The sequence below is a fragment of the Octopus sinensis genome, linkage group LG2 (genome assembly GCF_006345805.1).
Source record: "Octopus sinensis linkage group LG2, ASM634580v1, whole genome shotgun sequence".
NCBI lineage: Eukaryota > Metazoa > Mollusca > Cephalopoda > Octopoda > Octopodidae > Octopus > Octopus sinensis.
This window is the reverse complement of record NC_042998.1, coordinates 128,458,507-128,475,694: the sequence shown is the minus strand read 5'-3', so window position 1 is coordinate 128,475,694 and position 17,188 is coordinate 128,458,507. Positions and strand designations below refer to the sequence as shown.

At 30.6% G+C, this 17,188-nt stretch overlaps 1 protein-coding gene across 13 annotated transcripts in view; it reads left to right on the top strand.

Moving 5' to 3' along the window:
* LOC115230663 (myoferlin) overlaps window positions 1-16,706 on the top strand; it is a 208,485-nt gene extending 191,779 nt beyond the window's left edge. For 12 of the 13 annotated variants that reach the window (XM_036499290.1, XM_036499279.1, XM_036499276.1 and 9 more), the window contains 7 exons: window positions 101-244; window positions 1,222-1,312; window positions 2,146-2,245; window positions 3,012-3,193; window positions 6,321-6,430; window positions 8,006-8,153; window positions 16,213-16,706. In XM_036499290.1, the coding sequence (XP_036355183.1) occupies window positions 101-244; window positions 1,222-1,312; window positions 2,146-2,245; window positions 3,012-3,193; window positions 6,321-6,430; window positions 8,006-8,153; window positions 16,213-16,263 (826 nt within the window). In that variant the 3' untranslated portion in view covers window positions 16,264-16,706. Of the gene's footprint in view, window positions 1-100; window positions 245-1,221; window positions 1,313-2,145; window positions 2,246-3,011; window positions 3,194-6,320; window positions 6,431-8,005; window positions 8,154-11,197; window positions 12,466-16,212 lie in introns of those variants that run through there. The other variant, XM_029800805.2, reaches the window with a different exon arrangement.
* Window positions 16,707-17,188: the final 482 nt, after the last annotated feature.

The following is a 17,188-nucleotide window of genomic DNA, read 5'->3' as shown; positions in this document are numbered from 1 at the left end:
ATTAATTAAGATAATTTATACATTACTAATGTTGAGTTTACTGATTTAATTGTAACTGCAATGAAGTTTATTTTAACTGTGGTTTCTGTTCTGTTGTTAGGTATGTATTGCGTTGCATCATCTGGAATACTGTTGATGTTGTACTTGACGAAGAATCAATCACTGGTGAAAAGATGAGTGATATCTATGTTGTTGGATGGATGGATGGTATTAACGAGAAGCTAGAAACAGATGTACATTACAGGTAGTTATTTTGTCTTCTTAACACTCTAAAGTATCTAGGCTGGTTGAATTAGTAGAATACTATATAAAATAGTTTTGGTATTTAGTTTTGTCCAAGTTCTCACTTCAAATATCATATCAATCCACCTGTAAGTAAAATTGACTTTTTGCCTGTAATAATCTCCGAGTATTCTAAATATTATATTTGAGGAGAGTTACATATTATTGGAACTTTGCTTTTAAGTGTTGTTAAAATCTTATGTTGACGAAATTTAAACATCTTTTATTTATTGACTATGAGGAAGATGATGATGATGATAATAGGACTCCTACTATAATTTTATGTGAGGACATAATAGCTTCTAAAGTGTTAAATGAAGTAGCTATTCATACTTGAGACTTGGCTTTGCTGTCATGAGATATATAGAAACTATTTTTCACCTTTTCAACCTATTTCATCAGAAATAAAGAATAAAGCATTCAAATAATGATGAATCAAGTCTGTAAACTCTCTCATCTGATAATTTCAAAAATTTATCCAAGAAATATTTGATGTAATATAATGTGTGAGGATATTAGAGAAGCAGTGAGTTATAAATTGTGTCTATGAGGTCAATATTTCTGGAATAAAAACAAGTAGAGAATGAATCATTATGAGGAAAATGTTTACCATATGATCATAAAATTTTCAATGAAACTAAGCTAATTTGGTTGGTTGGTTGATCAGTTGCAGTTAAACTAGAAATAAATGTAAGAATTTAGAAACAAACGGTGTTTTTTTTGTTTTTGTTTTTTGTAAGAGTAAACTAAAATTATAAAGCATGATTTAACAATACAAATATGATAAATTTTGCATGAAAATAGCAATGTGGTAAGTTTATTTTCAGTGAGCAAATATGTTTTTTTCTTTTTTTATAATTTTGTTATTTAAGTCCTTTTAGGATTATATCTGTATATTAAAGACTTCTTTCTTTGATAAACTTTCTATCTTCTGTTTAGGTCTCTGAATGGTGAAGGTAACTTTAACTGGAGGTTTGTGTTCCCATTTGATTACTTACCAGCTGAACAGAATATGGTTGTCAAAAAGAAGGTATTTATTTACATGACCACAACTATCACTGATTTACTCAGTAGTTCCATTGATTCATCTTTGTCATTCTGGTATTCTTTCTGTCTTCTAAATCTATCAAACCATCTATAAATACTTCTGATGTTTGCTGTTCTCCAATGAAATTCTTTTATAACCTACACTGCATGGTCTTCTGTACCAAGCAGTTACGAGACCTCTAATGCTGGGTCACTTTCTTTCACCTATTATGCACCTGTAATTGCACAATTAATTAATTCTACTCAGTTTATTACTTTCTATTATTGTAAAAGAGTATATACATCATTGATAGTGTAGTGAGAGAGAGTCAGTTTGTCCTGAACATTTTCTTTAAAATTTCATTTGTTTTCTCCTACTATAATACATTTATATCTTTGAGAATTATTACCATTACCATATTATAGTCTTTGTTCTACACAGTTAAAATCACATTTAATATATGAGAAATACTTCCTTTTTAATTTTGTATATATCCATTCTTAAGTGTTCCAGCAGACTTGGATGCAAATATGTGTTTTGCTATTCTTGTTTAGTTTCAGAGTTCTGGGTAGTACTTCTGATTGAGGAAGCACAATCATGCTTCGAACACTGGTGTCTTAAAATCCTCTATGTCACTGAAGTATGTGGTGTGTTGTCAACACACGCCATCTAAAGAGAGAAGTTGTTCTTCAAAGATGAAAACCAACAATGCAAAACATATTCACATCCATGTCTGCTGGAATTTGTTGAGAATGACTATACACATCACAAATTAGATTCTTCTTTTCTGTGTATTCGCAATAATATTTTTTTTTTTTTAATTATTCTTCTTTTAGGAACATTTTTGGAGTTTGGATGAAACTGAATTAAACATTGCACCCAATTTTATGCTACAAATTTGGGACAATGATACATTCTCTGCAGATGACTTTTTAGGTATAACTTTTTTCCCCTTTGTATTTATTATGTTATAAAGCTTTTTAGTGTACTTATTAGTTTCATATATTTGGAAGTAGTTATTAAACCATTTTACACTAATCTCTGTTGATATTATCAGTGGAGTATGCATCATATTTCAGGTGTTGAGTAATATCTAACTACTACAACTCCCTGTTACACATCCTTCTATACAATAGCAGAGTCTATTCATTATTAGCATCTACCAAACATGGTAGAATGCTTATAACTGATTGAATATAAGCTATTACTTGTTAGTTTTTAATCTTGATTCATTTTTCACAAATTATATTGCCAATGAAAATTATATTTATTGAAGAACTTCTTTACACTATTACATATCATTTTAAATGATTTTGGACTGAATTGTAAGACTAACTTACATATTTCATTCTTTTGACATGGGTTGTTTGTAAACTCTTGTCATTTTAATTTCTCATGAAAAGAAAGTTTCCTGAATGATTTCATTCATATTAACTCAAACATATTTTCAATTTTAAGCTACATTTCAACAGTTTTCTTTAATTCAAAATTGGAAAAAAAATGTTATGGTATTAACTGAAATTGAAATCATTAGTATTAGCAATTAGCTGATCAATTTTACATAGATTTGATGCAGAAAAGTTTGATGTTTTAAGTGGAATCAATTATACTTAGTTTTTGTTTTTTATATATTGATATAACTAGATTGATGACAATGTCAACAAGATATGAAAGTTCTCTTAATTTTTTTCTTTTCTCCCAGGTGTGTTGGAGTTAAATCTCAATTCCATGCCTACTCCTACCAAGAAAGCCTCCCAGTGCAATCTTAAACAAATATCATCTGCAGGAGGCCCTCCTGTGAAAACATTTTCACTATTTGAACAACGAAGGATCCGTGGCTTTTGGCCATGCTACAGTGAAGATAAGGAAGGCAGGCAGTTAACTGTAAGTTTCCTATTCTTTGTCATTTGTACTGGAACAGTGATGTATCATCATCATCATTTAACGTCTGTTGTCCATTCTGGTATATGAATCAATATTAAGTGTAAAAAAATAGTTCAGTAATCCCTTAATAGCAAAACAAAAAAAAAAGCAATATTCATAAACAGGAAAAGATCATTGCATCTCATTCCCATGCACAGACAGGAGCAGCCCTCATGATCACTCCAAATGTCCTTAACATAACTAGGGTTGCATCTCAAAAAATAATCCCTCTCTTCAGGGTTAGAAAATACTTCATCCCCTAACAGTTATTGGCACTCAATAAAACTCAGGTATTGTGCCTACATTTAGCTCTCTCTCACTCACACACACACACAAATTCTTGACAGTATCCTGAGGAAGGCTACTCAACTGATTGGTACAAAGTCATTCATAGACATACTTCAGTCTCTGGTTTAGAAATGCACTATATCCTCTGTTTCTCAGCTATCTGCCTTTTCTACTACTCCTATAATGTAATCATACTATATGATATGTCAGTTCTTACGCAGAAGCAAAGGCTAATTTTCCAAATAATATTTTAAATCTTGGTGGTGGTGGGTATAATTTAAAGAATAAAAAGCAGTGCATTTGAGACTGATGAGGGTATGGAGAAAGGGAGGAAATTATTCTTAGATCAGGGATCTAGCCCGAATTCTTGCAACAGAGTGGTTTTTGCTAAAGACATCTAAGAGTTAGAAACTGGGTTACAGATTAAATCTACTATTTAAGCACAAAAACTGTCTCTGATAGCATAGGCTTCCACACAGTTTCTGCCACCAAATTTCACTTACAAGGTTTTGATTGACCTTGCCCAAAGTATGATGCAGGATGATTGCACCTGCAAACACATAGTTGCAAAGCTAACTTCTTAATCCCACATGCCTGCATAGGATGAAAGTATACTGTGATAAAACTACTCCAATAAGAGTAAGGGTTTTTTACATTGGGACAAGACTACAAATGTATAGTTGATAAAATTTACAAATACTGGCTTGTGGACTATATTATCCACTCCAGAGGGCAGAAAAACATAACTGATCCTGGAAAGATTTGAACTTGGTGTGTAGAAATGAAAGTAAATACTACAAGGCATTTGGGCTAATGCTCTCTCAATTCTTGAATGAACCCCTAGTCTGTGACAACTATTTTATCAAACGCAAGAAGGATAAAAGAAACAAACAAAAAAAAGGTATTTTCACTGAGATTTGAGCCTTAATTACTACAAGGCATTTTGTCTAGAATTTTACTTTTCTTATGCTCCACTGTCCATTAATATTCATAATTTCTTATATTGATACAAAATTAAAGCATGTAGAGGGAGGGGGTGTTGTCGATTTAAATGTTGCAAATATATAACTGGTGTGTGATTTTATTAACTTTGGAAGAATGAAAAGTGAAGTCTACTTCAGCAGTATTTAACCCTTTAAAGTTCAAACCGGCCAAAGTTAATTCCCCTTTATTTGTTCAAACTGGCCATATCTGGCTGTATCCAACTGCTCTACAAAATAATATTGATATTTCCGCAGTATAAGTTGGCTGCCATAGTGGATCGCTTCTTCTGCGAATAGAAATTATATGTTGTGCATATTTGTTTGTTTCCTCTATAGTATTTTCAAAAAAACTTTCCAGTAAAAATATTTGTTCAAACTGGCCATATCTGGCCGTATCCAACTGCTCTACAAAATCGTTAAAAAAATAAACAAATCACGTTATTGAATTCTCGCAGCTTTGAGATAATGTGAGATGAAGCCTTTCCCACCTTTATTCAAGTATAAATACTGAGAAATTGTCTAGACCACATGGTTTTTTTCAATGTTTGAAGAGAAGTCTGTACCTTAGTTTTTAATGAAATGGCGTCAGCAAGTAGCAGTTCCAACTTTGAAGGCTTTACTCTTGACGATATAGAAAATATAAATGAAACCAAGAGTATTTTGTCTTCGGATGAATCTGATATTGATATTAGTGAATATTTGTCGGATGAGGAAGATTTTGAGAATGAAAGTGATGAAAATGATATCACAAACATGGTCAAAGATTACAACACCGGTCGCTATTCCTGATTTCACAGAAAACACTGGTCCACAACACAATTTACCTCTTGATGCTCAAGCATTGAACTATCTAGTTCTATTTTTACTGGAAAGTTTTTTTGAAAATATTATAGAGGAAACAAACAAATATGCACAACATATAATTTCTATTCGCAGAAGTGACCCACTATGGCAGCCAACTTATACTGCAGAAATATCAATATTATGTTTGGTGTTAAACAGCTTCCTCGACTGTGGAACTGCTGGAGTCCTGATATAAAGTATGGTGATCTATAATCTCAAGTATAATGTCAAAGATGAGGTATTCGAAAATATCTCAGTATTTACATTTAATTGATTCTACTAATGCCCCCAACTAAAACGACCCAAAGTACATCCTATAATTGATTTACTCCTTAATAGTTATAAAACTGTGTATCTACTTGGGAAAAATCTCAGTGTAGATGAAGCCATGATAGGCTTTAAGGGCAGAGTACATTTTCAGCAGTACATGCCTGCCAAACCCTCTAAATAGAGGATCAAGGTATGGGAAGTTTGTGAATTAGACACTGGATATTGTGTACACCTCAATATTTTCACAGGTAAAAAGTATAATGGAAACAGACCATATGGATTGGGACATGATGTAGTATGGTCTCTTACTGAACCATTTCACCATCAGCACCGACACCTCTATTTTGACCTTTTTTTTTTCCTTCAGTGGCTTTGCAGAAAATATTGCCCGTGTAAGTACTTACACATGCAATACTGCTATGGGCAACTGTAAAGGTTTACCCCGTGAAATGAAAACAAAATTTAAGAAAAGGTGGGGGTCATTTTACAAATGCAAATGGAAAATTTATTTACTATAGACTCCAGCTAAATACTACCCACCTGCTCATACACATGCACAAAAAGAGACTTTGACAACATGACTACTAATAGAATAATTTAATTTTCTTTGAATGCTAATATCTCAGTTCCATATCATTTGTGGAATTTTTTTCCTAAAACTATATATTTCTTTTACTATTTTTTGTTTTTGCCTTCTCTGACAGGGTAAACTTGAAATGGAATTAGAACTGCTCACAGAGGATGAAGCTACACAGCGGCCTGCTGGTACTGGCAGAGAAGATCCAAATGAAAACCCTCATTTAGAGCCCCCAAAGTAAGTTTAGTGTACTCCTCAATGATGCTTTCTGTTTATATATTGTTTTGTTTGAAAGAGTCTGCAATACCATAACTTTACTGTGTCACATCTCTTATCTCTAAAAATTCCTTATTCTCAAATATGTTCTGACTGCTTCATTACTATGACATCAGAGCATAATGCCACAAAATTAAGTGATGTGAGGTATATGGGACAATGCTCTGAGAATTTTACAATTCATCTACCTTTGTTAGTGATAAATATAATGGTTTATCACAGACACACATATACACACATCTAATTTGACATAATTTCATTTCATCATTTCATATTAGAAGTAGAACACACAAGTTTATCTCTTTTCTAAATTCAAGAGATAAAAATCACATTAAGTGATAAGTATTAATCCTTTCAATATGGAGATACACACTTATAAATACAAATCTAGTGTGGCAGGTCTTCTTTGATGATTAAGTTAATATGTCAAGCTAACTAGACTCACATAATATATACTATACTCTTACTGATTAGAATGGTGAACTGTCTTAAAAATCTGTTTACTGCTATATTGTAAAACTTGTTAATATTTGCATTGGTGATGGACTCAATGTGACGCCAATGACTTTGAAATTATCCATTCACTCATTTATCTGGCACTCTCCAATTCTATTCACCTATTGTAGCTCTTATTCAAGATACTGCCTTTTGTAATAGATGTTTAGTAGTAGTAGTAGTAGTAGTAGTAGTAGTTGTAGTATGGTGCCTCAGTAGTTAGTATCTTCTAATGATGATAATTATAAATAGACAAAGTTAATATTTGTTTTAACAGCTAGAAGTAAGCAGTCAAATCTCTGTCATTAGTTATTGGCTTGCAAACGAGTAGTTGGAGGATGACGATTATGAAATTATAAGATACTAATGTAATGTGTAGTCCTCCTACATATCTACAAACTATTGCAAAGTATAATTATTTTTTATTTAATAATCATTTCATTCAAGTCATTCAAGATGCTGATTAGATATGTAATAGTCCATGTTTTGGATGAGGAGTGTAGGTACATTGATAATTAAAATGAATGCTATTTAATTAGCTTAACATGTGGAAGCTTACTGAAGAGAATACATGGTATGCAATTAAGACCAGAACTGGTTTTAAGCCAATTAGATTTGCTCCAGCTGTTCTAAAAGATAAATCTTTATAAAAGAAGTTATATAATTCTAGTGTTCAGCCTTGAGGCCCTTTTGAAAGCATCAACAGTTGACAAAAGATATAATGTTCTGCAAAATCCTAAAGAGAAAACCAGTTATCATTCAAGCAGTGTTTAACCCTTTTGCAGTCAGATTGCTCTGTAATGCTTATTTATTCACATTATTTTGAATTAATCATCCACTATCTCATAGCTTCAAAAAGTCACTGGTGTTATTGTTTATTTTTAGAATGACCTTGTAGGGTAGGTGTGAGAGACCAAATCTGGCCAGTTTAAATGCTGAAGGGCTAAGCAATGGTACAAATATTGCTTTCAGATGAGGTCAACTGAAACAGTTTTGTTCAGAAATTAATGTACTTATTTTCTTTGTTTTTTTCCCCAACAGCCGACCTGATACGTCATTCATGTGGTTTACCTCTCCTTGGAAAACATTTAAATATATCTTCTGGAGAAATTACAAATGGAAATTGCTCTTTGCATTAATAATTATCATCGTGATCTTGCTAATCGTATTGTTTGTTTACTCCTTCCCAGTAAGTAGACATTTTAAGGTGTTTTTTGTTTGTTGTTTGTGTTTGTTTCTTTGGTCTTTCTGGAAGATTTTCATTTTACTATTCTTTCTCACATTCTGTTTTCTTTTTACTACTTTATATCTACATATATATAAATGTATACATATCCACTCACACACACTCACACACATCTTGTGGTGCAAAAACATAATAGTGCTCAATACATGCATTTGTTGAAAGTATATAAAGCCTGATATATATTTGTGTGTAATAAATAATCAGAGGTGACATAAAGTCATTCTGTTCCTTTCCAACGAGCTGAAATCAACTAAAGAGCCAGTTGAATGAAACTATGGTCTAACCCCTTATTCATCTCTCATTAATATATTGTTTGTGTGTCTGTCTGTGTGTGTGTTTGTGTGTCTGTGTTTGTCCCCCTAGCATTGCTTGACAACCGATGCTGGTGTGTTTACGTCCCCGTCACTTAGCGGTTCGGCAAAAGAGACCAATAGAATAAGTACTGGGCTTACAAAGAATAAGTCCCGGGGTCGATTTGCTCGTCTAAAGGCGATGCTCCAGCATGGCCGCAGTCAAATGACTGAAACAAGTAAAAGAGTAATATATATATATATATATATATATATATATATATACAAGAGAGAGTATATCTTGTGTGTTCAAATAGATGTATGAGCTCCACATACACTACCATTATCCAGTCTGCTTCCAGTATAGTGGTTTAGCTACTACTATATCTAGTACTATTACAGTTATGTTATACCGAGCAAATGTAGGAGAAATTATGATAAACACAAGTTTATTTTATTTTATTTGTTCTTATGTATGTTTTCCTCTATATTGAGTGTTTCAAGCATAATTGGATGCTTAACTACAGTGCATCATTAGGGAACTCTTTATTACATTATGTTTCAGAGAGTTGAAGTCTTTATATACAAACATATATACACGCTCTATTACAAGTATTGGGCACTTTTTTTACTGATCACCCAAATGCATTTTTCTGTATATATTTCATGTACTACAACATACGTTCTTTAGATTAAAAAAAAATAGTTTTAGGCAAACTGTCATTTTCATAAAACAAAATTGTTGTCTGGTGGAAATCTGTATAGGTAGATAGAATAAAAAACTTTGGTTCAAGACAAAACAATGCATGAGGTAAACTTAAAACTGGTATAACTGTTACAATGAAGTCCTAATTCTCAATCACTCAATAATTTACCAATCAGAGATAGAGATAGCATCTGCGTTTATAATACTTAAAAAAATTCCTCCAAATATCTGAATTTGGTGGTACATCCATGGTTGAACAGAATAAAAGTTGGATGTTAACTGAATGTTTAACCAAATCATCATCTGTTCATTTTGACTGAACCTAACTTTTTTTCTCTTTCTCATATTTGTTAATGTCAGTACAACAAAAATGGAATGAAGGAATTGTTAAAGATGCTTGATGTCGCTGATAGTCTTATATGTATCACCATCAAATGTAATTTACTTCTTTCATACCAGCATAGCTGCAAAAAAAAGGAATTCTAATGCATAGGCAAAGCAGAGAGAGTTTTTGTGTGGAGGAGTAAAGAATGTGCAAATTATCCTCTATTTATAAAGATTATGTATAAGTTAACCCCTTAGCATTCAGATTATTCTGTCGAATGTAATCCTTATTTATTCATATTGTTTCGAATTAATTATGCACTATCTCATAGCTTTGCGATTTTAACGATTGTTTTTAGCATGACCTTGTTGGGCATATATATATATTGGGGGGGGGGAGTGAAATCTGGCTGGTTTGAATGTAAAATAGGTAAAATATTTGGGACAGATGTGGCCAGTTTAAATGCTAAAGAGTTAAGGTGTCTTTTTCTACTCACATACACTTACACACTGCCAAAGTTATTAAGTTTGATTATTCACCTCTGAAGGATACATTACTCTACTTGCATTTTCTTGTCCTTATGCCACTGTTGAGGTATTTAAAGCGGAAGTCATCTGCCACAAAAATGTGTGCTCAAAGAAGTTAGATTTGTATAATTACCAGCATGGCATGGCAGGTGATGAGGAATAATAAAACCTGTTTTTTTAAAGATATTTAGTGACTGATCTCGTCTAGATAGAAAAACGTTTTTGTATTTTGTCAGAAAACTACACAATTTATGAGCAAGCAATCAACTTTCGTTGAAGGTAAAAATAAAATTGACTACATGCAAACAAATTATTGCAGGTTTCAAAATAAGAGACATTATGTGGCATATTTTTTTTTAAATGAAGCACAATTCTGTTTCATTCTTGATAGTTATCACCAATATAGGTAACAAAGTAACTATTTGAATTATGATTTGCACTTGAAAAAGTTATAGAGACAGCCTTCTAAATCTATTATGACAAAAGAAACCATTCATTATGGTTTTAAAAAATATACTTAATTGTCATATAATAATCATCATATTAATTTCAAATTTTGGCACAAGGTCAGCAATTTCAGAGGAGGGAGTAAGTAAATTGCATCAACCCTGGTGCTCAACTGGTACCTATTTGATCAACCCTGAAATGGTGAAAGGCAAAGTCAACCTCAGCAGAATTTGAACTCAGAACGAAAAGAGTCGAAATACTGCTAAATGTTTTGCCCAGTATTCTGCAATTCTGTTTGCTCATTGCCTTTTTTTTGATAATCATCATATTAATATAAGCGCTAACCAAATTCCTATCACTATGAAAACCTGAGGAAATAGTCGTGGTACACAACAAAGATTCTTTTAAGTTACATATATGTTATTTATTTGGTTAAAGATAAGTTTTCTTATGTTTCATCTCACACACGCGCACACACATAGAATTATAAATTAAAACACGACAATCAATCATAAATGAACATTCAGGTTCCTATAATTTTAGATATATCTGAATTTTTCACTATGATTTTGTGTGTATATACATTCACACGTGTATTATGTGTACATTTGGTAAATTTCCTTTTGTTTTGGTTTGGTTTTTTTCCTGAAGATTAACTGTTTTTTTTTTCTTCCTCTTTTTCATCCTTGCAGGAAGCATTTTCAAGAAAGATTGTTGGAGCTTAAAACCAGCCAAAATCTCCCTTTATATGAGATTTTATATGTTTATTTACTTTGCTATTTTTTACATAGGCCAATTACTAACCTAAACGAATGTTTAAAATAATAGTTTTCATTAGCTTATATTTTTTCTCAAAGGCATCTATTATTAACAGCTTTTTTATAGTATTTTCTTATGTAAAAAATAATTAAGGAATCACTGTTTTTCTCACATGTGTATGTGTGAGATATATATAATGATTAGTTCCTTGCTGAAAATTGATTTGTAATAAGGAATTAATATGATGATACTTTTTAGTAGGAATATATGGGGAAATATTAATGTATTAACATAATGTTAATGTATTAACATTAAATCATTTTAAGTTTGCAATGACTTACCTATTCCAAGGTTACTCAAACGGTGTTCTTGTCAAAATTCAAGATAAACAATAATGAAAATCATGGAATAATAGAAATTAGTAAAATATAATTAACAAAATATTGATATTCAAATTCTTTTTGCATATTAGTCAGCTGATTATATTCCCTTCTGCTTATAAAAATAAATTTTTAAAAATGGACTTTTGTGCCTTAAAAAATACCAAATGTTGGGGGGAAAAAATAATTGATTGAAATAATGTATCAATTACTGGAATATTTGCTTGGTTCCATTAAGTTTAGAAAGCCTCTTGAATGTTATAAAAATAAAGCAGAAATATTTTGTCATACATTTTAGTTGGCTTGATATTCTTACTTGACAAGGGTTGTGAAATCAATGCCATTTCTAGGGATCCTCGCTCGTACAACAAATATGAAATCAGTTTTAGTCATAATAATAATAATAGAACAACAGTTTTACGAAGTGCAAAACATTTAACCTGAATTTTTTTCTTTTTTTTTATATAATCAACCTTAGGTTTTAAATATCTATATACTATGACTTTAAGGTTCAAATAAAATCTCAATACATATAATGCAGTGCCCCCACCCCACCTCTTTATGTTATTTTCCTCTGTTATGTGAGACATATTAACCATTTGCTAACATCATCTTTAGATTATATTTTCCGTAATCAGAAGGTCACAGTTTTCATTACTCTCTAACATAACTCTTTACATGAATTTATTTTGTTTTTGATAAATTGTTATGTGTATACAAAAGAAACATTATTTTTCTCATGTTGTCACTTGTATAAACTCAAGTTTGTTCTTGTTAACTGATATTTTCAATAAACTACAACATATCGAAAAATAAAAGGTGTTACATTTTTGTGGTTCTTTCACTGCATTTCCTAGTTGTAATAATCTTAATAGAAATAAAATGATTTAAGGGATAAGTCAGTTTTTAAAAGGTTTCATTTACTATTTCTAAATTCACTAAGTCAGGACTGATTCACTTCTAAATTGTTTCATATTTGATTATATTTAGTTGTTGTCCTTTGGATGTGATAAAAGTTACTTGATGAATTTATTGCAAAACCTCTAATTTTTGTAGGAGCTATCTTATATGGATGAATAAGGACAAGCTCCTAAATTGATGAGAAATACATACTTACTATCTTTGTGTGTGTGAGAGCAAAAAAATGTACTCTGTGTACAATTGGCACACCATATGAAACTTAAATAACTTTGTGTATGAGATAGTATATAATTCAATCTACTGTTTTGTGAATAGATTATTAGTGGCTTACATATTTCTAGATTAAAACACAAAACAACATTGACTGAATTATGTAGTTTTCCAAGTGGGTGAACCATCAATTCTTAACCATCATCATCATTTAGTATCCGTTGTCCATCTGTTATACATATATAAACACACACGCATAGTTGCCCCATAGAATCAATTCCTTCCCATCTAAATGTATATAGAACCCCTAGCACAGTTCATTTTCAGTACACCCAATTGAGCATTCCAGCTAATGTTGTGTTGTAAGTTGACATTTCTCATTCAGCATAACTTTGCCATTGCTTATAAATTCTTGTTGATAGCATCACTTGCAGCTCTTTCTATAATTTCTAATAAACTACTACTTATGCCTCAATATTCAGCTTAATTTTATTATTGCTTACAAATTCTTGCTAATAGAATTGCCTGCAGCTATTTTTAATTTTTAATGATTTCTAATAAATTATTTCATATGCCTCAATTTTTATGGGTTTTTCCCCGTTATTATCCCTAATTTTACCTTGCATGAATGTATATATATATATATATATATATATATATATATATATATATATATATACTTTAAATACTTACGCTTAAAATGCTTTAAAGAAAATGTTTGCTTGTCTTTTAACTTCATTTATACAGGTGTATTTTTATAATGTGAATTGATATTAATTTCTGCTTTATTTCTTTGCTTAGGCATGCTGCATTTTGTTTTAAGATTACTAATGCTGACTTATCCTTAAAAGGAAAACAAAAAGATGCACATTCATCCTTCTTTTCTTTGCTGTCTTTTAGCTTTATGATTTCATCAGTTTTGTAACATTTACTTCAGTAATGTTTGTTTGTTTTATATTAATAGAGATAATTCCAGTAATTTTGCAAGCTTTTGATCAGTTTTGAAATGTTTAGTAATGAATTTGTTACTATTTGAATAATCATTGCAAACTGACTGGAATTATAACTTACCTTTCAGTTTATTTATATTATAATTCAAGTGAATGTGTCTGATGCTAGATTGACATTAAATATTTTTATTATTGTTTCTTCATACTTAGCTATGTTGCATGCATCTCTTACCTAATTCAAAAGTTATAACATAACAAATTACCCATTCTTTAAAGATATATTTATATCTTGTCGCTAGAGCTTCTTATTTCTAATCATTGTGAAGTTGTGATGATAGCTGTGAGGAAGTTTGCCTAGGATAAGAGTGAAGGGAATATGCTATTAAGCAGATATTATTAGTAATTTCTTTACAGAACATCATTGATTAACCATAATAATATACATACATATAGTATATTATTCAATGCATATAAGATAAGAATACAAGCAGTTATCAAATTAATAATTTATATTCATGTTTTTTAATAACTGCTTGTATTCTTATCTTATATGCATTGAATAATATACTATATGTATGTATATTATTATGGTTGTCGTTTTGATAAATAAATAAGTCAACATTTGAATGTCCTAAAGTTGATGAACCAACTAATGTGCATGTCTTTTGCTAACACCTCAGTATTAAACTAGTAATATGCTCACTGTTCAAATCTTCAAAAATTTTTTTAGATTATATGAAACAACTTGGATTTTACAAATCTAGGAGACATAAAGATTATACAGATTCTTGTACCACTCAGGTTCCATTAAACAATTATGTAACACTTTATAGCTACATACAATTAATAGCCATAGTTTTGATTTCTCATTTGGGAACACCTTCAGTTTTGTGATGCTATATTTTATTTTCTTGCTGAAATCTTGAGATTAGCATGAATGTCAAAAATTCCAATTTTCTCTATCACCTATAACTCTGAAGCTTTGTGTTAATGTAAAGAAATTTACATCTTATACAGAGATTGCCTTCTTCATTGATGTAATTCCACCAGATTCTCACAAGAAATGAAGAAAGCAATTCGTTTCTACAGATTTTTACTTTTTCTGGTCTGTTAGAATTCATGAAAAACATGTCTAGATTCTTCACTTAATATGAATTACTATAGATCTTTTCAAATTCCTCTTATTCATAGCTATATCTTCAATACAAGCATTGTCTTTGCTTTTAGTTTTCCTGTTTACTCAGGCTTACTGATAAATCTAGAAAATAAAAAGTTTTCATTAAAATCCACCACATCAAGATGTGCTAAACTTACAAACACTGTTTTAAAAAAACATATTAAGCTGAACTATATAATTCAAGTTAGTGATATACAAAATTTTTATCTAACTCATTATGTAAGCAAAACTTGTTTATTATTCTTATTTTATATATCCATTGTCTGGAAATCTTTCATCACACACCTGTGACCTCTTCAATGACACTCCATCCCATGTATCTCCTCCAGTTTTAATGTTGCAATGCAATTATGATGTATGTGTTGTTGACTGTGAAACAGTTGCTAGCTAAAGTGTTGAGTTATCAGTGTAGTAAGTCAAAACAACTAGTGACAAGAAGGCCTGGTGCTAATGGAATTTGAGGTTTTGATTTCTGAGGTCATTAATTACCTTTTCTATCAAAATTGGACAAAAAGACCTAATCTGCATACTAAGAGCTATTATAACATACATGCATCCAATAGCATTTCCATTGATAAAATATACAAGGTAGATTTCTTAAAATTAACTTAGACTTGCTGTTATTTATTTATTGCTTTAGGATGGACAGGTTTTAGATTATATACTCAGATATATTCTTGACTGGTGGAAATCTCTGGATATAAGTAATCCTAATTAAAATTACTCAGTTGCAACTGCTTGAATCTTGCATTATTTTAAACCTTAGTAATTGTAAAAAATAGTAAAGACACCCTTTTGGATGTTTTTTTTTTTCTGCTTTTTTGCTTAAAGCTTTATATTTGCTGCTTTATTCTACTTGTTTTTCTTTGTATTAAAACTGCATGTCATTTAAGTGTATGTGTTTTATATTTCATTTTATCTCATTCCTTTTACTGTTTTAAATGTTGTATTACTAAAATCTCCTATCTTTTAATAAATAACTTTATAATAAATTTTGTAATTCTATAAATTGATAAAAAAAAAATTGAGATTAGCTGAAATGACAAGAGAATGCAAATGGAATTTCAAAGTTAAAAGGAAAGATGTCAACAGGCTATGCTTTATTCTTTGAATAATTGATCATTCTTTTTGGATACTTAAAAAATCACAACAATAATAATAATGATAATCTTAATAATGATGATGATAATCTCAAGATTTCTGACATGGTTTTATAAATCAAAAAGAGGGGAAAATGTGTGTGTGCATGATGAATTTATCTAACTGTATTATCATTACATTAACTTCTCATTTTATTTTTCTCAACACAGGGAGCAATTGTGCATCGCATTATTGGATCGCTGAATATGAAAGATGATTGATATCAAGACAGTGCAGTCTTTTTGTGACACTAAAAGTCATGAAGTTTACAAAGTTTCCAAATACATACCCAATAAGATATTTTCGCTTATTTTTAGAATATAGTGAGACTTACATTTTCTTTTATCAACACCTCTTCCCAAGACATTTAATACCATTTGGAATGTTGTACAAACATTTATTAAGGGGTTTTAAAACTGAGCTATTAATAAAATTTAACCTTAATATTTGAATAATTTCAAAAATTAGAAATCCAAAACAATGTTTTTCAACAACAAAGCAGCTTTATGTAGTTGTAGCTTATCAACAAACCTGGATGAAGTAATTTTTTATCTGTCTACACATCTATAAATGTCTAATAGATCTTGTAAATAATTAATCACTATTACCTATACTTATCTGAAGACTCAGAAAGCCTTTCTGTATATAAAACCAGTCTGGTTAATTATTTCTATTTGTGCATCATTAAAATTGAGTTTATGTGTCTGTCTATTGTTGTCTTTCTTAATTTCTTTCATGTTAATTAATTTTGTATTGCTTTTCCATATTTTTCATTCTTTTTTTTTACCTAATTTGATTTGGTGCATCTTGGAGTTTAGCTCTTATAGCCTTTTACCATTTTGTCAATAAAAAAAGAATCAAGTTTAATTTCTGGAACAAAAAAGTATTAAATAACAACTAAAGTATGACACCATATGGTACCTGTCTTATTTGATTGGGCTTTGTAGTTGTACAAGGCACAATATTAGTTCCAGGATATGTTTACTACTTAATCTAACAGAGTGAAGAGCCTCTGGTAGATGAGATTCTCATTCAATTTTAAGAATGCAACATGACTTGACAGTATGGATATGAACTTCCCAGACAATGCCATTCTCTTTCAATTTGATTGTTTCTTGTTGGATGATAATGTGTGATCTTATAAGA